Here is a 23,144-nt window from a genome sequence, read left to right as displayed (position 1 = left end):
CCAAGGGCAGAGATGAAAATTTTCCCCACTGCGTCCCCGGTGCTCATCAGAGTTCAGAGTTTGTCACACCGCCACCGTCTAACGCGCATGTTGGAAGGAATATCTAGAAAGCCTGAGGGGATCCGTCAGAGGATGGGGCTGCAGAAGAGAAGCCCGTTAATAAGGCTGACTAACGGCCACGGGAAACGCTCTGTGGGCGCCCTGGAGAAGAACTCACCCGCGATCACGAATTTGGCCATGATCTCTAGCAAGGCCAAGAGACTGGGAACCGACCACGGCGTCGCGGTTTCCTGGCAACCGCGCAGGCGCTCTCAGAAGCTGCCGCACCGCCCGAGGCAAGAAGTTCAAAGTTACTTCTTGAATGGGTTGAGTTTATGGAAACAACTATCCATTATCTTTATAAGCTCCGTGGTCTTCTACGGCCTTCGGCTCTGTCTCTTCACCCGAGAAGAGAAACTATTTTCCCGACAGTTTCCCCTCCTCTTCGCGCGGCTGCCTACGGCCGCCGCGAACCTAGGCTTTTTGACCCGTACAGGAATCCGTAGAATGTCACCGGCCGCGCCGCTTTGGGCGGAAGTGTCATGGCTGCGCCTGTGTGCGGCCACGGGGTTCTGTCCCAAGGTGAGTGAGTGGCGAGCATCAGCGGAATCGTGGGCGGTATCGTGAGTAGTCCTTTTATGGGGTGGAGGGAAGTTTGAGCAGTGTCTTCGGTCTTAAGTTTAGGCTGGTGTGTTGATGCTGGGTGGCCCAGTGGAGGAAAGACGGGGGCTCCGGGACTTGATGAGGCTGGCTGATTGGAGCTTCTTAAGCACGGAGAACATGGTTTTTATTTAGTTTGTTTTGTTTGTTTGTTTTTCGAGACAAGGTTTCTCTGTGTAGCTTTGCGCCTTTCCTGGAACTCACTCTGTAGACCAGGCTGGCCTCGAACTCAGAGATCCGCCGGCCTCTGCCTCCCCAGCGCTGGGATTAAAGGGGTGCGCCACCACCGCCCTGGCCGTTTTCCTTTTTTTTTTTTCTTCTTCTTTACCTAAGCAAGGCCTCCTGTCTAAGTGCATTTTCTTAACGGTTTAGTTTTGGCCATTGCTAGATCATTTGGTTGAAAGTGTCCGCCGATGATACTGTTTTCAACGGAGGCCTCCAAAGTAGTGTTAACAAAATTGCCCTCAGCAGAGGAAGATTTATTGAACACCTACACGGGAAATCATCATCATCATCAATCATCATTATTACTTTATACCACAACTGCTAAAGTGACTGAGCTGGGTACTTTATAACGATGTTCACATTGGAATGAAAGTGGAAGAAACATATTGGGATATAAACATATTGGGATATAGTTTTACCATTTTAATAGGAAGCTCAATTGGCTCATAGGTACCCATTGCAAGCTCCTGTTAGATGCGTTTCCCGTATTTAATCAACAGTTTTAACTTTTTTTCCTTTCATCCACCCATCCCCTACAGGATTGTCCACAGCATGCGCTCTCTCTTAGGAAGAAGTTAAGCTTTGTTGCATCTTGAGTATTTGAAAGTGTTGCCAGTGGAGAGCAAAATGAATAACAAAGCACATTCCTTGTTATGGAACCTCAGACAACTGAGTACCTCGCTTCCAAGAAGCAGAGTCTTGAGGATCTATCCTCTGGGATTTGGCAGACCAGAAGTTGTTCATTCACAGTGGAACCCAAGAAACGGTCTGCTAACTGGTTTTGATGAGGGACTGCGACCGTCTGTTAGATACCTCTCTCAGGGTATTTCGAAATCGGTTGATGGTTGTACTCAAACTAAAGGCATAAGCCATGCAGCTGTCTTTAAATGTGACAGAGTACTTTGTCCTAGAAGATTTTCCTCTGATTCAGAACATTCTCTTGTCTCTGATGGGACATCTGATCGTGTTTTAATGGAAGTAAACTTCCCTCCTACCTCCAGTGAAGATGTGCTCACCAGGAAAGCGAGACCAACCCCTGTGAATCATAAAAAGCTGGCCCAGGAGTGTAACTCTTTGAGCGATGTGCTGGATACATTTTCAAAAGCACCTACGTTCCCTGGCAGTAGCTATTTCTTAGCGATGTGGACAATTGCCAAAAGGGTATCTGAGGACAAGCGGCGCTTTGAAATACAGCTGATGTTCAGCCACCCCGCCTTTAGCCAGCTGTGTGAGCAGATGATGAGAGAAGCCAAGATCATGCACTATGACCACCTTCTGTTCAGTCTTAATGCTATAGTGAAGCTTGGCATCCCTCAGAACACTCTTATGGTACAGACGCTGCTGAGGACAATCCAGGTAAGTCAAAAGGAGACTCAAGTGTGGCTTTACTGTGTTTAACATACTGTGGAGGAGTCAGGGAAAGGAGACGTGTATCGCTTTCTTAAAAGAGACCATCAGTGGAATATAATTTTTGTGCATTTCTGCGTTATATATTGTATGCCTAGGAGGCCTTAAGTTAGACCATTTCTTTTGATTTGGAAATCTGAAATCCCGCCCCACTTGCCTTCTCTAGGGTTAAGTGGGAATGAAGAAGCTAAAATGGGAGAGATGAAAGATGTTGGACAGTTGAGGGGAAAGGGACTGGAAAGGAGGTGACCTAGCAGTTTCCTTACATAATGTTAATCCTCTCACCGGCTCTGAAGACTAGGAAGCAGATTCAGTGATCTCAAGCTGCTTGGCTAACAGCTAGTGGGCTTCTTGATTCACACAGTGGATATATGTTGGGTGCCAGCCAACCACAGGTTGGTACCACAGGTTTATGCCTAGTGGAGTTTTATTTGCCCAGGAAGCACAGTAGGCCATTGGGGAAATTTTAAGCAAGGGATTGACATGCTCAAGTTTGGATTTTTAATTTCTTCTCTTTTTGGTTTTTCAAGACAGGGTTTCTCTTGGTAGCTTTTGGAGCCTGTCCTAGAACTCGCTCTGTAGACAAGGCTGTCCTCGAACTCACAGAGACCTGCCTGCCTCTGCCTCCTGAGTGCTGGGATTAAAGGTGTGCGCCACCACCGCCCAGCTGGATTTTCAATTTCAAACAAGGGTGTCAGTGTCTTGCTTGATGTCACTTATCTGGCACCAGATACGAAGAAGAATGGCTATGTCAGACTCCTAAGCTCAATAATTAAGTATCTTAAAGTACATGAATTCCCCGGAGATAGTGTATCACATACTCTGTTTCACTGGAATTCATGAATTGACTCTGTAGGTATATGAGTTTTTAATGTTTTTATGTAAACTGAATGCATACGTCCTCAAGCAAGAACTTTTAAATTGTGTGGTTTTGTTTGGTGGGCACTGTATTGGTTTCTTATGTGGTCATTTAAAATGATTGTTAGGATTCACTTTTCACAGACAGTGATGCAGTTATGTACTAGACCTTGGACAGGCGTTCACAACTGTGTAGCATCCTCACTGGTAACATAGTTGGAGTCAGAAAACCTGCATGTGATTCTGCCTCCGTAATGTGTGTGGGCGTCATAAAGACATTTAGCCAGAGGTGAAAGGGCAGTGTGCTGTCAGTCATTTGAGTCAGGTAGTATTGGTGAAATTATTAAGGCCACTCCACGTAGTTAAAAGGAAGATTTATTTAGTGGGTAACTTACAAATGAAGGCATAGGTAGGTCGTGGGGTCTGGGGAAGGTGTATCACAGTCCACTGGGGTTCTCTGGAGCTCTGCTCGGTCAACCTCCACCATCCAGGGTCCAGGAACAGAGAGAGCTGGCCCATCCGGATCTCGGGTTTTCAGCGTCCTCTCTCAGCCCCGCCTTGTAGGTGTGACAGTTACCGAAACCTCAGTGGGGCTTGGAACTTCCAGATCAAAGCTGGAATGGCTACCCACTACAAGGTAGTCCGACTTTTCAAAGCAGGTGTTGTGGGGTATATACATTATTAAGGAAACTCTCGGGAATAAAACCATCCTCTCCTCCTTCCAACTTTATCCTCTTTAAACTGTCCACCAGTTCTGACTCAAAGCTTTGTAAGTAATGATGAGTTGTACCGCTTTAGCAACGAGCAAAAGGCTTCCTCAACTCTGCTCCTACTCTTAGGAGATGAGTTGAGGTTGGATTGTAGAGCGCTAGAGAAGCTGTGTCAGCACTGTTCTCTCTCCAGATCACCCCTGTCATTTCTGGACTAAACTAGCACCCCAACTGAGACCCAGACAGTGGTGGTAAAATGCAGTGAGCCATGCAAATAAAAAGGTTCACAGGGCAGGTGTAGCATGGTGCTCAGGAAAGGCTGTGTGGAAATTGTAAGGACACAGTTGTCTAGGGTTCATGTATGGGAGCAATTGACCCGTACACTTTAGTAGCTCTTCTGTTGTTCTTCCATACTGTCCCCATGGTGGTTTCGGGGCCCATGAAGAGGTAGAATGATGTTTGATGCAAGTTATTTCACAAGCAGAGGAATATAATCAATATCAAATGGATTTCCGATGATGGATAAGAAAGGGTTGGTGTGGAGAGATGGCTCAGTGGTTGGGAGCACTGACTGCTCTTCCAGAGGACCAGAGTTCAACTCCCAGCACCCACACACACCTGTCTGTAACTCCAGCTCCAGGGGACCCAACACCCCCCCTACACACACACTTTAATGTAAACACCAGTGCACATTAAATTAAATTAAACAAAAATAAATGAAATTTTTTAAAAAAGAAAGTGTCAGTGTTTAAAAGGTTATGTGTCTGTTATTTGGAAAAGTCACTGAATTGTCACATCTTATTTCCCGAATAGGTGTGTGTTGTGGACTTCGTGAAATCCTGGTCTGGTACTTAGGCCTTTGAAAGTGTGAGTTCAGAGGTTTTGCCTGGGGAAGCTGGGACACATCTCATCACCTCTGGTGTATTTGCAATTGTATTTTAACAGGAGCGCATCAATGAGTGTGACGAGAGGTGTCTTTCAATTTTGTCAACTGTTTTAGGGACGTTGGAGCCCTGCATGAATGTGAATGCACTTCAAGAAGGGTTTCGGTAAGAGCCCCTAGCTTCCTTCACATGGTTTTCTCTGTGGCCCTTACATGGGGAATTAAAAAGCCCAACAAAAATTGAATTCCTTTTTTGGGAGGCACTGGTAAGGTAGGCATTGGTGGTAGTTAATACTTTATTAAACTTAAAATTCCAATTCTGGATGATGTAAAACTGAAGATAGTACTTTGTAAAGGATCTTTTTATAAAAAGATGTAGGTAATATTGAAATTAGTTTTTCTTAGACTCTAGTACTGATGTAAAGTTGGGGGAAAACTGACATGTATACTCAGTTCAGAATAGTTACTTGGGTACTGTAGGGATGACGTTATACTGGTTTATTTTAAAACAATATAAAATTGTACAACTGGTCTGATGTCACAGATTAGGTAGGGAAGGTTATAAGGATACCTTCAATCTGATGCGATTTGATCATTAATAAAGACAGTACAGTAATGTAAGAGGAAATATCCTAGAATGATGTAGAGCCTTCTCTAACTGCTTACAACCTCTTGGGCAGGTAGACCACATCTGTGGATTTCATATTCCTGGCCTATTCCAAGTAGGGGCTGGACCAAATGAAATATTCAGATTTCTGGTATGGATTTTACGATTATCCCATTTCTTGTGTTTAATGACAGAATCCTAGTTGATCAGCAAGTTTGGAAGATAGAACATATCTTCACATTACAAAGAGTGATGAAGTGTATCGGGAAAGACACACCATTTTCTCTTAAGAAGAAATTGGAGGTAAACACCTGGCTTTTCTCTAGTGGATGGAATTTGAAAAAACTGTCCTTTGACCTGTCACTGCCTAAAGTTAGTTTTGAAGGAGGACATGGCTTTGCTTTTGGGTTTAGCTTTGCTGAAATGAATGAAGACATCCATCTGTGTGTGCAAACATACCTGTGTGTATGCATATCTACTTCTGTCTTTGTCTATCACCTTTCTTAAGCCTCATGCTGTTTCTTCAGCATTACATTTTCCACAGATGATAATTGAATGCAAGTTTGTTTTTCTGTAGATGAGAGCCGTGAAGGAGCTGGACAGATTTTCTGTCTTGAATAGCCAGCACATGTTTGAAGTACTAGCTGCCATGGATCACCGCTCTGTTGTCCTTCTGAATGAATGCAGTAAGGCGGTCATAGGTAAGGGGGCTTTTTCTATGTGATCTGCCATATCTGACCCGTTACATGTTCTGAAATCTTGGCTCTTATGATGCAGAACTGATGGTTGGTTACGTATAAATTTTATTTTTGGCCATAGTTTTGTTTTTCTTCTAAATACAGTGTTGTTTTTATCCTGAAGAAGATATTGAGTGACTTGAATCTTATGTTCAAAACCATCCGGTAATGCTTGTGTATTCAATTCATTCTTAAAGATAATATCCACGGGTGTCCTTTTAAAGTCTTGATCAGCATACTGCAGTCCTGTAGAGACCTCCGGTACCAAAATGAAGATCTCTTCAAGAGCATAGCAGATTATGTGACTACAACTTTTGAAATTTGGAAGTTGAAACAAGTGAGTTTCAGTTGGGGATATCCCAGAGAAACTTTAAGGAAGCTTGTTCGTTCGTTCGTTTCAAATGTTTCTCTGCTTAGAGAGGTCATGATGTCAGAATATTCCAGTGCTATGCATTGAGAAAGTAGACTGTCTGAGGTCAGTTTTCTATCTGAAAGAAGAACTTCATTGTCTTCTGTTTGGTTATCAAAGGGTTAAATGGTAGGAGGGCTAACTATTTAGATTTGTGGATCCTATTTTCTTGTTAGCTTTGAATAATAAAAAATGGGTCTGACTAATAACGTATGACAGGTTATGGGTTTTGAAGAGTGAAATGTTATTACTTTATGATCTTGTCTGTTGTTTTCTTTGGAGTCACAGCCTCTCAGGAACCATGTTTAACAATCCAGATGTCTCAATAAAGCAGTGTGTGAGCCTTGCTTTTTCTAGTGAAGTAGGTGGAGGCTCAGGTAGATCAGTGGGTTCAGTTGGGTAAGAGAGTAAGGTGAATTTTGAATTTATTAGGAAAATTGAGTTCAAAGACAGTAATTCTTACGGTAAGTATTACCCAGCAGGAAACTGGAAATGAAATTTATCTTAATCATGATATTTCACTTCCGTAAATTAGATAAGACGTGTTTGAGTTACAAAAATGAATTTTGTTTGATAATGAAATGGAATACTGTATATAATAATGTTTAAAAAATTAAAAAGACAAGGAAGTATAGGAAAAATATTTGGACCATATTAGGGTTAAGGTTCAGGCAATCCAGCTGGGCATGGTGGCACACATCTGTGATCCCACCCAGCTTCTCATGAGGCTGAGGCTGGAGGATTGAGAGCTCAAGCCAGCCTGTGGGTAAAGGACAAATGTTTCAGTTATCCTGTGTATGAGAATCTAGGCAGTCTTTAGAAGTGGGAGCAGTTCCAAATGGTCATCTTAAGAACTTCAGAAAAGGCACAGTTTAAAGTAACATTCAGATCTGTTGTATGAAAAATGAGTAAGGAAGGATCTTTTTGTTTTGTTTTTTTGAGACAGTTTCTCTGTGTAGCCCTTGCTGTCCGGAAACTCACTCTGTAGACCAGGCTGGCCTCTGACTCCTGAATGCTGGGATTAAAGGCGTGTGCCAACACTGCCCAGCTAAGAAAGATGTTAATTGAGGTGTGGAGATCATTCTATGTCTTGGTTCTCATCTTCGAAAGAGATTGCTCATTAAGTTGATATCTGATTAAAGAACAAAAAGAATATATAATTATTCCATTTGGGGTAGTATTTTGCTGCTTAAGTTCTTTGAGATTTAAAAACTTCGAGTAGCATATTGTAGCTGTTGAGTAACTCCCCCTCCCTTCTATATTTAAGGTTATCTTTCTCCTCATGTTATTTGAAAACCTTGGTTTTCAACCTCCTGAATTAATGGACAAGCTTATGGAGAAAGTAGTGGAGGACCCTGGGTCTCTAAACATGAAGAACATTGTTTCCATCCTTCACGTGTGTTCTTCTCTCAATCACATCCACAGAGGCCAGAACAGAGAGTACGTACCGCTTTCCTTTCCATCGTCACATGACGTGCTGTGGAAATGATTGCACATGCCAGGCTTACCGCATTAGGAAGCGTGACTGTGTTCCCAGCGGCCACCGTGTCTAGAAGTGTGCTGCATCTATTGATAGAGTTGGGTAGAGTCGCGTCGGCGTGGTCCCTTGTTTGCTTGTTCTTTGTGGTGCAGTTGTTCATTCCTTAGAGGAGTTTTCATTTGGAGCTTGTCCAAGTTTCCCTATGAACTCCTAAATTATTTGTCCTTTTTAACTTTATCAAAAAGTTGGGAAATGTCTCTTTAAAATGAATTGTTGTGTTAAGGGTTCTTGACAAGAGAAATGCTTTCCTAGCGACTGCAAGTGGACAGTACAGTGTGGCTGACTGCTGGCTTAGCACAGCTGTCTGGGGCTGCATCCTCCTCCGTGTTTGAACCTTCCCTGCTGAACAGCACCCCTCTCTTTTCCCCTCTCTCCTTCCCCCTCACATTTATTTTACTGTTCCTCAATTTGGAATATGGGTTAATGTGGCCATCTAGACAGGCTTCTTCACTTAACACAGTGTCTTCCAAGTTCATTTGTATCATATCATATGGAAGGATTTGTCTCCTTTTAAAGATTAAATAATATTCCAGTTGTATATTTATACCATGTTTTATTTATTCATCTCTTGATGGACATTTAGGTTGTTAGCATATGTTGACTTTTGTATTGAATGTTAGGAGTGTACATATCTGGTTGAGATCCTGAGTTTAATTCTTGTAAATCAAAATGTACTTGGAAAACTTGCTGTGGTAGCCATGCCTATAATCCCAGCACTTGGAAAGTTGGGGCAAGAGGATGGCTGTGAGTCAGAGGCAAGCTTAGGCTACAGAATGAGATTCTTGTTTCAAAACCTAAAACAAACAAAAGAGAGAGAGAGAGAAAGAGAGAAAGAAATATTCCTGAATGTGAGATCAAGAGACCATATGGTAGTCCTCTTATTTTTTTATATTTGGGTTTCTATTTTTTGAGGAATCCTCCCTGATTTATTTAGTTTCATCCCAGTAGTGTGCACAATGTGGGAGGGCTGTTCCCCAGTGTTGATCACCGTGTGGTGTGGGAGGGCTGTTCCCCAGTGTTGATCACAGTGTGGGAGGGCTGTTCCCCAGTGTTGATCACCGTGTGGTGTGGAGGGCTGTTCCCCAGTGTTGATCACAGTGTGGACGGGCTGTTCCCCAGTGTTGATCACCGTGTGGTGTGGACGGGCTGTTCCCCAGTGTTGATCACCGTGTGGTGTGGAAGGTCTGTTCCTCTCACAGTGTGCATTGTGTGGTGTGGGCTAGCTCTGACTGCTCCACGTCTCCTTGTCCTGCCTTTGAGGCCATCCTAACAGGTGCAGGGCACAGCTCTTGGTGGTCTGGGTTGCATTGCCGACCGTTGGTTGTGCTGAGCATCCTTCCTTACTGCAGTGCACTGTGTGTCTGTTATGGAGATGCAGCTGTCCTGTCTTCTGGCCTTTCCGATCATGTCTTACGCTCTTCATTGCAGGCATTGCTTCTGTGTTTTGGATGGTGGTCCCCTGTTGGGTATGCAGTTTGCAAGTGTTTTCTACCCTTCTTTGATTGTGTCGACTGCTTCATTTGCATAGCAGCAGAATTGTAGCTTCCTGTTGTCCCCTTGACTATTTCTGCTTTTGTTGACTGTATTTTTTATATCATAGTCAAAAGTCATTGTTCTACACAATGTCATAAAAATAAAGCTTTCCCATATATTTTCCTTGTAGGAGTTTTAGGAGTTCAGGTCTTATACTTACTCATTTTTAAGTTGATTTTTGTGTGAAGTGTAAGACAGAGGTTTAATTTTATTCTTTTTAGGCACATAACCAGTTTTTCCAGCACTGTTGTAGAGACTGCCCTTTCTCCATTGTGTGTTCTTGGTGCCTTGCTTCTTTTTCTGCAGAACTGCTTTTTCTGAAGTTATTGTAGCTTTGTGATATGTTCTGAAGCAGAAAGCTGCTGTAGTGCCCGCCTAGTTCTTTCTTTCCAAGACTGCTAAGGGATTCAGGCAATTTGGTTTCCATATGAATTTCAGGATCACTGTTTTGTTTGTTGGGTAAAGAAATGCTATTGGGAATTTGATAGAGATTGCACTGAATCACTGAGTCACTACACATAATGTGGACACTTTAACAATGGTGGCTTCCAGTCTGTGGGTGAGCGGTGTCTTCCCATGTTTTATTTGTATCATCTTGAATTTCTTTAACCTGTGTTTTATAGTTTGCAGGGTGTGAGTCTCTTACCTCCTTGGTTAGGTTATTCCTGTGGAGTTATTCTTTTTGATGATATTATAAAGGAGATTAGATAGCTCATTAGTGTAGAGAAATGAAGCAGATGTGACTTCTCTGCTTTGAATCTTATTTATTTCCTTTACCTTTTCCTATATCATTATTTATGGAGCTAATTTTATTTTTATTTATTTATTTATTTCACCATAAGCTAGAATTTCTAGTACTATATTAAATAGAAGTGGGCAAGAGGAGGCATTCTTGCCTTATTTCTGAGTTTTTCACCATTTAATATGCTGCTGACTATATGAGCTTTTCACATATGGCTTTATTATATACCAAATGTATGGAAAACTTTTATCACAAAAGGTTTTGTGTTTCTCAGATGCATTTCTTCATGTATTAAGGTAATGGTGTGATTTTCTTCTCACCCTTCTGTGAATGTGGCTTATAGCATTCATTGATTGCGTGTGCTGAGCTACCTGGGTGTCACTCGTTTGTGGTATATCTGTGATCCTTTTTCATGATATTGAATTTGGTTTGCTCTTTTGTTGTTCCATGTAGCATGGTTGCCTAGCTTTGGTGTGAAGATAATGTTCATCTTGTAAATTTAGAAATCTTCTCTCTTCTGTAGATATTTGGATGAGTTTAAGAGGGTTGTGTTAACTTAGTTATTCTCCTTCTCAATATTTGGTAGAATTCATCAGTGAAGTACTCTGGTCCTGGACGTTTTCATTGTTGAGAGGTTTTTTTTTTTTTTTTTGCCAATTATGTGTGTGAATATTTTGCCTGCATGTATGTATGTGTACTACTCTCCAGATTTTTTTGTGAGGTTTTTGATAGCTGATTCAATCTCTGTATTCATTGTTGGTCTATTTTGATTTTCTTTTTCTTCATTGTTTAGTCATTGATTGCATATGAATTTATTTCCTCTTGGCTACCAATTTGTTAGCAAACATTTTTTTCATAATATTTTATTAGGTTCCTTTTATTATTGTGTGTGTGTCAGGGGAGAGAGGCTGAACATGTACAGACTTTATTGTTATTTTTCTGTGAAAGTATCACAGCTAATTATGTAGAATTTGCATTGTATTAGATATTATACATAACTGAAAGATGGTTTAGAGTATACAGGACGATGTACAAAGGTTACATACATCTTTTTTTAACTTGAGATCACTATGTAGCCCATGCTGGCCTTGAAGGTTTGACCTTCCCACCTCAGCCTCCCAAATGTCAGGGATTATAGATGTGCTCCCCCAAATGCCTAGTCTGGGGTACTGGGGATTGAACCTGTGGCTTCAGGCCTGGTAAGCGTTGTACCAACTAAGTGACAGCCCCAGCCCCTTTTGTTATCTCTGTGGTGTTAGTGGTATTGTCTTGTCTCTCATTTCTGCTTTTCAGATTACTGTCTTTCCCCCACTAGTTTAGGTATGGGTTTGCCTCTTCCGTTGATCATTCCTTCTGGTTCATATTTGTTTCTCTTTAAATCTTCATTACTTTCTTCCTCTACTAACTCTGGGTTTGGTTTGTTCTTTTTCTAGTTTCTTTCTTTTAGAGATTTATTTACTTTCATTTTATGTGTATGGGTATTTTGTCTGTGCATATGTGTATCTAATATTACATGTGTGCCTGGTGCCTGTGGAGGTCAGAAAAAGAAATTGGATCCTGGAACTGGAGATACAGACAGCTGTGAGCTGCCGTGTGGGTGCTGAGAACAGAACTCAGGAGCTGCTGAGCCATCTTCCAGCCTCTTTTTCTAGTTTTTTGAGGTATAAATTAAGGTTGTTGTTGATTTGAAATATTCTTTTTAAAGATAGCATTTATCATTGCAAACTTCCCTATAGGTGCTGCTTTTTCTGAATAGTGTTATTTTTGGTGTGCTGTGGCTTTGTTTGAATTTATTTTTATAATTTTGTGTTTGATTTCTTCTGTGGCCCACTAGTTGTTCAAGAGTATGTTGAATAATTTCACCTTTATGAATTTTCCAGTTTTTCATTTGTTAGTTATTTCCAGCTTGCCTTGTTGTAGTGTAAACTGATACTGGCAAGATTTTATACTTTCTTAAATGTGTTAGCTTTGTTGGGCACTTGTACACAATTTGTCCTGCGTGTGCTTAAGAAGAGAGTGTGTTTTGATGCTGTCAAGTGGGTGGTCTTTGTCTGCACTGTCATTTTGGGTGTGGTATTGTTCGGGTTCTGTCTTAATTTCTGCATTGATGATTATTGAACGAAGGGGAAGAGCTCTTCTATTACTGTACTGGTGTCTGTCCATAAGATCTCAGATTTCGCTCTAGGTATGTTTCCTGATGTCGAACCCTTATGCATTTGTGAACTGTCCCATTTCCATGATTCATTGACTCTTCTAATAGAATGACTGTCTTTGTCTTTTGTGACAGTTTTTGACTTAAACATCTCTCTTTTTTTTTTTTTTTTTTTGATGTAAATATGACCACCCCTGGTCTTGGATCACCATTTGCTTGTATTGTCTTCTTCTATTCAATGTTTTTACTTTCTGATTGTGTGTCCTTAATCTAAAGTAAGCCCATTGTACACAGTATATAGATCTCGTTTATTTTGTTATCTCTTTAGCTACTTTCTGTCTTTTAATTGGAGCGTTTAATACATGTGTCAATTACATTTCTCATTGCTGTGGCACATGCGCGGTACAACAGTGTAAGGTGAACAGTTTGGAGTACAGCTGACCACGGAGAGGGAGGTCATGGGGGCAGGAACATGGGGCTGGTCACATGGCATCCACACTCAGGAAGCAGAATGCTGCCATGCAGTAGCTTTCTCCTTTTTCTTAGTCCAGAGTCCAAAGCCATAGGGTGGTGCTTCCCACATTGAGGGTGGGTGTCTTCCCTTCTCAGTTCAGCTCTTCTGAAAGTGCCCTGATAGACGTACTCAGAGGTATGTTTCCATGGTGACTAGACATCCTGTCAAGTTGACACTGAAGATTGATGATCACAGTAGAGATATATTTCAAGCTTTTATTGGTAGAGAAGGCTTTACTATTGCCATTTTGTTTTCTGTCTTATATTTTTTTCTGTTTTTTTTCTCTTTTACTGTGTCTTTGTAATTTGACGTATCCATTCCTCCAAATCTAGACAACTTTATTCTTCCCTACTCTTTGTTATTGATTTTATAATTTATATCCTTAAGATTGCATATTTACTAACTTTTTAATAGTTGTATTCTTAGTCATGTTTTCTTTTAACGTTTGTACTAGATTTAAAAGTGGTCTGCTCACTACTGTGACTGCTGCACGATTCTGGTTCAGTCAGTTCCCAGCTCAGTACCATTGCCTGGCTGTTTTCTCCAGGATCCAGTGTACTCATCCCATCCTGTGCTACTCATTTTTCTTCAGCTTGCAGGCCTTCTGCTGGCCTGGCCACCGAGACTGCCCAGTTGATCTCAAGCATTGGTCTGCATCATCTCATCAGTCTGAGCTTTCTTCCCAACACATTGCTCTTGTCTTCATCCCTTTCCATGCCTTCTTCATCCACTGTTCTACTATGGATCAGAGCTTGTGCTGTCAGGGCTCCGTTCAGACGAGCTTCCCTTTCTTACCGCAGCTACCCTTCCAATTCTCCCGGAAGCACCTCTCTCCCTTCTACACCGCCATAACTCTCTCTGTGTATTTCATTTTCATGTGTTCTGCTAGGGATACCATCAGCCCTGAGAGTCACACTTTATCTGGGTTCAAGGGAAGTCTGCCATTTATTAACAGTGTCACCTCCACAAAGTGTTACCCTCTCCCTTGCCTGTGCTTAGCTGCTGTGGATGCTGCAGAGTAGCTGATTGGTAGGCTTAGGCCTGTAATTCATTTCCAAGAATTTGATAGCTAACAATTTTTAATTGCTTTTAAAACTACAGTGGTCGTAGAAACTGTTTAAAGATAAAAGGCTCTGGTGCCCGCCATTTAGGTTCTAACCTTGTCTCTGCACGGGCTGCCCATCCACTGTAATTAGTTCATGGATGAATTACTCAACTTCTGAGCCTGTTCACTCGTCTTTATTTATGAGAATAATAATACTGCTACCCCGTAGAGTTTTAATAGGAGTGAAATGATTGAAGGCCTATAAAAACATTTTTATTCAGTACATCCACAATAGTCATTTATTGGATATGTACACTTACCATGGGATGTACTATGTCCTGCACTGTGTATGGATGCTTAGTTACAAGTCTAATTGTCTCATCCCATGTCTTTGCATTCCTCAAAGACCTTGGTTCTATAGCATGGAAGCACTTCTGGGCCCTTGTCTTGGAAGTTCATCTGAAATCTGACTTTCCTTTGTTCCTCAAAAGGTTCCTAGAAGCTATGACGAGTGCTCTGACTGTTCGTCTTCACCACATCTCCTCTGAAAACCTGTTGAGTGTTGTGTATTCATTTTGCCTGATGAATTATTTCCCCCTGGCCCTCATTAACCAGCTTACCAAAAAGACCATCATCAGTGAACTGCTGACTTCAGGTAGTGTGTGCCCTGGTCTGTCATTCGGAGTGGGGTTCTTAGAGCAGCCTTAGTTCAGATATGCAGAGCAAATGTCGCTGAGTCCAGCTGATAATGGTGAAGTCAAAGGCCCCAGAGCCACCCTTGGTGACATCCCCACTGCAGGAGGAAGAAAGGTCTGCACAGCTGTCACTCTTAGCCTGCACTGCATGCACAGTGTTCACTGTCTGCACATGCTCACAGCTCAGTGTTCTCGATCAGAGGTGTTTGCCTTTCTTTTCTGTAGTATACCGTTAAATATATCAGCCCAGGTCACCAAGGAAAGTCACTCCTGGTCTGTAATGAGATAGATGCCTGTTACATCTAGTGACCAATAGGAACCGAATTAGTCAGTTTATTTATTCTTGAAACCAAATTAAACCAAATTAATCTTTTCTTTCTTTCTTTCTTTTTTTTTTTTGAGACCAGTCTATGTAGCCCAGGGTGGCCTGGAAATCAGAGACATTGACCTGCCTCTGCCTCTCTAGGGTGGAATTCCTAAGTGCTGGGAAGGTGTGTGTTACCATGCCCTACAGTTATTGACTCTAAGTGAAGAAAAACAGTATTTGGGTAGATGTACACAATTTAATAATGTGTCTTATAATAAAGTAGCTATAATTCATTTTATAAACAATGCTATAGAATCCTGAAATTGAATTGTGAAAAGTCAACCCCATATACTGATGTTTTTAAAAAAGAATTTATTGTTGGAGAGTAGACTTGGAGGCTTGGATTCTAGTCCCAACTTTTTAGATAGTTTCTCTCCTATAAAATGAGTTTAGACCGAGTCACTTCTAAAGTCAGCTTAAGGTTTGAAACATTAGCAAATACAGGTCACTCAGTGATCTAGAGTGAAAACCAGGGAATCATTGAGAAAATTCTGGGAACAAAGAAAAGACATCAACATCTCCCCTCAGGGGTTAGGGAGCTCTACAGAAGAGGAGTCAGGAGGACTCTAGAGGGGATGGAGGACCCCAGTGAAACAGTGACTTCCAGATGTGGGACTGGTGCACTCAAGACTCTCACAGACCGTGGTAGCACACACAGGTTCAGCCAGAGGGGTCCCAGCACTGAGGGGGAGGAGGCCAAGAGTCCCTGTCCCTCACCAAGAAGCTGTCTGCAATTGATACCACTTGTAAAGTAAAAATTAGTTTTCTCCAATAGAGTCTCAGTGGGTTACCACACTAAAGGGGAGGCCACATGCCCAACAGGAGATGGCCAATCAAAATGAACTCAGTGGTATTTTTCTATAGTCTTATATTACCTTGTCTGGACTTTTTTTTCTTTAAAAAAAAATCTTACTGGTCTTTTGCTTATATATTTGGTTTCTGATTTTGTGTTTTTATGTCTGTGTGTGTTTTTTCTTTTTTAAAATTCTGGTGTGTGTGTGTGTGTGTGTGTGTGTGTGTGTGTGTGTGTGTGTGTGTGTGTTGTTTACCTGTTTTCTAAAGATAGAGAAAGAAAGGGTATGGTGTTGGGTAGATGGAAGGATCTGGGAGGAGTTGGGGTGGAAACCGTGATCAGAATATATTGTATGAAAAATTTTTTTTTTCAATAAACAAACTAGAACAAAGTGGAGGATGAGTGGAGGGAATGGGAGTGAGTATGATCCAAGTTCTTTATAAATATGAATGCAAATGTAAATCATTGTTTTGTACAGTGAGTTAATATACACTAAGTAAGAAAGATTTTAAGAGGTAATTAGAAACAGATACATTAGTATTTTAAAATATGGCATTAATGTTTTAATCATGTGTTTGCTTTTGTATTTTTAGGTGACACAGAGAAGAATATTCATAAGCTTCATGTTCTGAATACTTGTCTGAAACTTGATGAAAATGCTCATTACAAAGCTGTGCACATCCCGTTGCCACAGCTGCCGCGGCCACCGTCCCATCCCAATGACACGGTGGCCGAGGTGCTCAGCCACCTTTGGGAGGGCGAAGGACACTTCTCGAGAAACGTGCAGCTGCCCCATAATTATCACATTGGTATGGCTCTCCCTCTATTTTGTTTATTTTTAAAATGCATTTTCTGTTGGTTCTGACAAAGGATTAGGAGATTATATTCCAGCCTGAGTACTGTATTTATATCATTTCTACCCCCTCTCCTCTCTGCAGCCCCTTCCATGACACGCTCCAGTCTCCTCAGATTCATGACCTCGTCCTAATTATTGTTACACATGGACACACATGCACACACATAAGTATAAATACAGCTTGAGAGTGCATTTAGTGCTACTTGTTCATGCATTTGTGTACCACTGACCACTTGGGACTAGAAACCACACCATGAGGCTTGTCCCTGGAGGAGACTCATTCTTCTCCCAGCCCCGTTAACTGCCTGTACTCTTCATCTGGGGAAGGGGGGGTTGGGAGATGTTTCCTCATCCATGTTGTCATGTCAGCTGGTGGTGGTGGTGGAGGTGAGTGGGCAGGTCTTGTCTGGGTGACCACATTGTTAAGATTTCCTGGGTGCAGCGTCCCATGTAGAAGATTCTGCCTCACAGCAGATGTCCCGGCCCTCTGCCCCTTACAGTCATAGTTTCTGTGCCTCTGCCTGAGACATTCCCCAGGCCTTAGATGGGGAGAGTGCCCTGTAGATGTGCCGGTTGGTGCTGGGCGTCCCACAGTCGCAGTTGTGGCTTTCTTCTGTGAGAGTCTCTCCTTCAGAGGGAAGCGTCTTTGCCGGCAAGTGGGAGCTGCACTCTCTGTGCTAAGGATAAGCATTTAGGATGCAGTTAGAAATGATCCTGGTTAGCAAGTGACAGTAGGTTCTTCTCTGCGGTTGTGACCTCATCAGCCACTGGTAGTTGGCTGGGTTTACAGTACCAGGCGTGGACTCCCTCCCTTTGAGCGGGCCTGAAGTCCAACTAGACAGGTATCACTTTCCCCCAAGATAAGGTGCCCCTATCGCACCCTTGGGGCTGTCTTGCCATGCCGGCCATCATTGTTGTTGTTTGTAGGCTTCACCTCTGGGTGTGACTGTTGATTGCTTTCCCCTCTTGGCAGCTTGCATAGGACACTCGGATAGTGAGAGCTGGGAGGAGGCTTGCAGGTCAGTTCTGGCTAGATTCCCCTCTAGTGTGTGGTGTCTTCACCAATAGGATCTTTCCTTTAAGTTCCAGGAGGCAGCCAAGGGCAACCGCAGTCGTCTGTATTATTTTGTGAATCTCTGACTCCTCTGACCAACAGCTCAGGAGATTTCCCATGCCTGGCACTGCATTGTCCTGGTCTGTAGATTCTTGCCCTGTCATTTCCTAGTACGGTGACTTTAGGACTGTAACCATTCCTCGTTTCTGTGTGTAAGCAGGGCAACGACAGTAGTACTCATAGAATTCTATGACCAATAAATGAAAGTCTACATGTGAAATCCCTAGGGTAGTGTCTGCCACACTATAAGTTCTCAGTTTTATTTTAGCTACTGTTATTGCCCTCTCTGGTACTGTTGGTATTAGGCTTTTGATAGCTAGCAGTCACTTTGAGCAGTGTTTGAAAAATTAATATCAACATTTTTTTTTGTTTGTTTCTTTCAGATTTTGAAATCAGAATGGACAATAACAGGACCCAAGTATTTCCATTTTCTGGTGTAGATGCCCCTTCTGCCCCACACATGCAGAGGTAATTTATATACACTCACTGGATGGGTATTGTGAGTTAGAACCTTAGTAAAGAAAGGCTTCGTATTAAATAGTAGCATCAAAAAGACCTTAGGAACGTATGTAGCTTGCAGCATTTGAAGGCCCTTCGCACGTGTGAGTCTGCTGCATGTGGCTAAATCCAGGAGACTGGAGTTGGAATGCTGCTGAACCAGACACTCTTGAAGAATTAGTACTAAAGGTAACAGTTCAGTGAGACAGTATTAACATGATTATCAGTGCGGTATAAACTTGAGCTGAGATAATGCAATGACTGGAGGCATCTACAGAAATTAACTACCCAACGCTTTAACCCTTCCTCCTAGTCCTTTCATTATAGCTTTGGAATTAGTATTGTTTGTGGATCGGGGCACATGGAAGCGAATCCAAGTCGTTGCCCTGATTCACGTTGCTTATAGTGTCCTTCTAGGAAGAACACGATGTCATACCATGAGAGTCTCCTGCTGCTCAGTAGAAGCATAGGATCATGGATTCATTCCTCACACCTCTCTGTCATGTCAGCCTTTGTAGAAAGGGTCTGCTAGGCCTGTAGGGCACACAAAGATGAGCCACGTGTGTTCTCTTGCTCCAGGGAACTTAGGGCCTGCTACTCTCCTGGACAGGCATACACATAGATACATTGGAGGGAGCAGAACAACCTGTCAGGGTTCACACCCTGACCTGCTCATCCCCATCCATCCACACAGTGTCCGTGTCTCTTCCCCTTTCTGCATCCACCTCAGTTATCTCTTTAAGTGTTATGCTACCCAGGTGCCCTTAGAAAGCCTCTCGCTGCATTTGAAATCGCATTCCCCTTTAATCTACTGTTAAACTGACATAAAATGATAGGATAGTCACTGGTAGCAGAAAGTGCTGGGAAGTGCAGATACCGAGTGGTCTCTGGTGAGTCTGAAATTTCTCCTCTGGAAGCTGGTGACCAAGGAAGGCAGAGGGTAAAGTGTCTCTGCTCTTTTCTTTGTTCTCCCAGTGAACTTCCAGAAAGCAAGAGTGGTGAGATTCAAAGCATGGCTCTCCACTCTGCTTGTAGAATCCCTATTGGAGGAGCCCCTGCCTTAGGGTTTTCTTGAGGTTGAAGTTCAGGTACCTTTTGCTGTTGCCTTCGGTAGCTTTACTGCATAATTATATTTGGTTCAGAGCTAGCACTGCCCAGAAACCCTTACAACGCGTGGTTTTCTATCAGGAAGTTTTCCTCCTTATAAAGAAAAGCCATTCATAAAGAAGGCTGGTGCGTAATTATGTAAAACGTTTGGTCAGGTTTGGGTTTACAAAGTAGTCATGCACTGCCTTGTCTGCAGAGTCTAAGTAACAGAAGAAAAGGACAGAGGAGGGAGTGGTGAGGATAAGGTCCATGAAGATTGCAGCCTGAGCTCCTGAGAGCAGGATGTTGCAAAATTTCAGGTGCTCACCCATCACCTGCTTGGTTTTTCCTTTCCAGAGTAGCAGTGCTGTGTGTTCCTAAGTCTGTTTATTGTTTGAATTCAAGCCACCCCAGAGGATTGTTGGCTATGAAAATTCGACATTTGAATGCCATGGGTTTCTATGTGATCTTGGTAAGAAAAAAATGTGAATGGACTATTTCCTGTGTTAGCACCGTGCATTCTCCTAGCTGCCAGCTGCTGTGACTGAAGGGAGCCACTGGGCTCTAGGGGAGCAGTCAGCATGATGGGAATTCATGTCTTAGCTGCTGTTCTCTGTCAGAGGGAACATTCTAGTATGTGATTTGCCTTCTACTCAGCTAGATGTTGTCATCTAGTAGGGAGTTATAGATGGTACCTGGTCAGCCTTAATCACTTTTTAATGAAGAAGAGGATAAATAATACCTTTTCTTACTGAATTTAAGACGCATTAAGCCACCTCCAATTTTCAGGTTATCTTGAATGAGGAATGATGTTAAGGCTTTTGTTTTCTGGGCCAGTGTGAGACTCTCACTGTGTGCTTGGTGCCCAGAGAACTGGAGGACGATCCTTCTCGTAGGCTTCTCTTTGACCCTCACGGCCATGGCTTATCTTGAACATCCTTTTCAGGTCTCCCCATCAATGTGTAGGACCTTATCATGATCTTGGCTTCATCTACCTGCTGCTCATGTGGTCCTGCACAGTGAAGTGTATGCACTCAAATCTCCCATTATTGTACTTTCATATCCAAAAGGGGGCTGGGCTTGGCTCACTAAAGCTTTGATACAGCCCTTTCTGCTAATGTGCCAGTTAAAAGTTTGGAAATAAGTTTGCTGTTTGGAGAGCCTTTGAAGTTTTATACTTTTCAGTGTTAATAGTTTTTTTCAGTCCTAGGCTTATTAGGTTTAGAATGGGAACATTTGCATGGGGGCATTTAATTTTTGAAAGCTGATTTGCTACTACTTTGATGTGCTTAGATCTCTAAGTAGCTTTTATTTTTTATATGTTATCATTTTCTCACAAACTATTTTCTTTTTTGGGAAGATCCATAACTGGGAGCTGAGAAAACTAAGGATGGAGGATGCAGTAGCATTTGTGAAGGCAAAGATCTATTCAGATGAAACTCTTCCCACTACTGACACAACTGTGTAAAGCATGGATTAAAGGAAACACGAACCTCTTCACACTGAAGCACACACACATTTGTGAAAATGACTTCAATAAAGTCTGTAATTCAGTTATCAGTGCATGTTCTGGCTGTAACAGTGTCATTTCCGGTTAGGTTAAAGATGACCTGAAGAATGGAAGCTGTGTGGACACTGGTGTTTCAGAATACACTGAAAACATTTCAGAAGAGTCCTGCTGTATGATGTCTTTTTGTACGCTGTGAATATGTGTTGCTCTTTAAAAGTAGATTCAATAATCTACCCTTTTATCCTATCATATCTGTATCCCCTTTTCTTCTTTAGAAAGAGATTGCATTTATAATCAACCCCCTTTAAATAAAAAATAAACATTTATAAACAGTATTTTGGGGATTTGGGCACAGCTTCTCCTACTTTTTGTTGATTGTGGGTACTGGTAATCTTATGGGGATCCAAAGAAAAATTTAAGAATTGTAGTTAAATCTTGGCTGTAATAGTCTGTGAGGATGGATCCTCTCAGCCAGTTACTCTGAAGCTGATTTTGGGATGTTGGATCATCTGGGCCATGGTGTCATTGGAGACCTTTCAGGGGATCTTGGCTGATCAAACTATACTATCCTGGAAGCAATCCACAGGTTCTTAACTTCTATGGAAACACAAGCAGAACCTCTTTTCCAAAGCAGTGTATCCTTAGACACACATTTTGAAGTCAAGATACCTTTAAAATATATTTGTTGGTTTAACTCAGCAGCCTTTACAATCAAATGTCTTTCTACAGTTAAAAATCCCAAAGACAATATATTCCAGACTCTGTGATTTCTGTCTTTATGTGGCTTAATTTTTATATTACTTTTACTGTCACTTTAAAGACTTTTTTTAAACCATCTATTTCTTTATATAACTGTCTATCCTCCTTTTCCTCTCTCTTCCAAGCCTACATACATTTTTACATATAATGTAAACCCTTTAGAGGTTTAGTCCATCTGAATCTGTCTTTTGTGTATCTATAATCCTTTTATGATCTTTGCAAACTGCAGCATGGCTAAGATTGAAGCAGCAGCCCTGGCTGCTGACTCTGCCCATTTCAACTTTACAACATGGCAGAGGTACCCAGGAGAGTCAAGCTTATCTCGCCAACTCTGGGGTCCACGCTGCCATCGGGTAGCATGCAGCTAGCCCATAAACCCTTTTTGTCTGTATGAGTAAAAGCTAAACCCGCCCTGCAGTGTGCTGTGCGGCTTGGAGACAGCTCTGTGTACCGATGCGGGAATCCACCATGCTGTGCTCATGCCCAAATGCTGCAGCGTTTCTGTACTGTGGTGTCTTCTGTACAGCGGTGTCTTCTGTACAGCGGCCTGCATGAGACATGAAGTAGGAAGCTGTTTTTGGCTCCGTTTTCGAATCTCATAGATTATCTCGGGTTGTAGGTGGAAACTCTTGTTTCACGTTGGGTAGCCAAATGTAGCCTTAAGTTTCTCTAGTCCCTCCCTGCCCCTGTGGTCCCTCAGCCGCTTATAAAATAATCATTCAGTGGCTTAATATTAATTACAAACCGTATGGCCAATGGCTTACGTTTCTTGCTAGCTAGCTCTATCATCTTAAATTAACCCATTTCTATTAATCTATGTTTTGCCATGTGGCTATAGTGTTACCAGCCTGCTGGCATGTTGTCCGTTGGGCAGCAGGCTAGCGTCTCCCCTTACTCTCCTATCTCTCTTGGATTTTCCCGCCTGGCTCCATCCTACCCTGCCATAGGCCAATGCAGCTTTATTTATCAACCAATCAGAGCAACACATATTCACAGCGTACAGAAAGACATCCCAAAGCAGAGTCCTTTGCTCCTCTGCCGGCCCAGATGTGGGCATATCCAGGAACTGTCCGTTTACCTTTTCTCATTAGCGTTGACTGGTTAAAAGCTGGTTTCCTAGTTGTCTTGTGATAGGTCACATGTGAGTTGGTGTGGGGAGCTCTGAGATCTTGAGTATTTATGATTCCGCTGCCAGCTGTTGTGAGACTCGGGATTTGTACTTCAGATCATCCAGACAGTGGCTAGACAACATGTAGACCCGGTTCTCAAGAACTGGTGAGGTAGCATGTTAAACGTGCGTGAGGGGCCCGGGGATGGTTCAGGGATTATGGTGTTTGGTGTGCAAATGTAAGGACCTGAGTTTGGATCCCTAATACCCATGTAAAAAAGCCAGATGTCGTTATGA

At 42.3% G+C, this 23,144-nt stretch overlaps 2 protein-coding genes across 3 annotated transcripts in view; one reads left to right on the top strand and one right to left on the bottom strand.

Annotated features, from left to right (window-relative positions):
- Mdh1b (malate dehydrogenase 1B) overlaps nucleotides 1-526 on the bottom strand; it is a 38,228-nt gene extending 37,702 nt beyond the window's left edge. For both annotated transcript variants that reach the window (XM_028886717.2, XM_037210343.1), the window contains exon 1: nucleotides 218-526. In XM_028886717.2, coding sequence (XP_028742550.1) covers nucleotides 218-239 — 22 coding nt within the window. In that variant the 5' untranslated portion in view covers nucleotides 240-526. The remainder of the gene's footprint in view (nucleotides 1-217) is intronic.
- Nucleotides 527-534: 8 nt separating this feature from the next.
- On the top strand, nucleotides 535-21,035 carry Fastkd2 (FAST kinase domains 2). The gene is made up of 12 exons (XM_028886681.2): nucleotides 535-621; nucleotides 1,464-2,280; nucleotides 4,845-4,948; nucleotides 5,584-5,692; nucleotides 5,967-6,090; nucleotides 6,324-6,463; nucleotides 7,803-7,975; nucleotides 14,553-14,716; nucleotides 16,510-16,725; nucleotides 18,270-18,354; nucleotides 19,828-19,942; nucleotides 20,831-21,035. The coding sequence occupies exons 2-12, from the start codon at nucleotides 1,552-1,554 to the stop codon at nucleotides 20,936-20,938; spliced, it is 2,067 nt and encodes a 688-aa protein (XP_028742514.1). The 5' UTR covers nucleotides 535-621; nucleotides 1,464-1,551; the 3' UTR covers nucleotides 20,939-21,035.
- The last annotated feature ends 2,109 nt before the right edge of the window (nucleotides 21,036-23,144 follow it).

This window comes from Peromyscus leucopus, chromosome 13 (genome assembly GCF_004664715.2).
Source record: "Peromyscus leucopus breed LL Stock chromosome 13, UCI_PerLeu_2.1, whole genome shotgun sequence".
Lineage (NCBI taxonomy): Eukaryota > Metazoa > Chordata > Mammalia > Rodentia > Cricetidae > Peromyscus > Peromyscus leucopus.
This window is presented reverse-complemented; position numbering and strand designations above follow the sequence as displayed.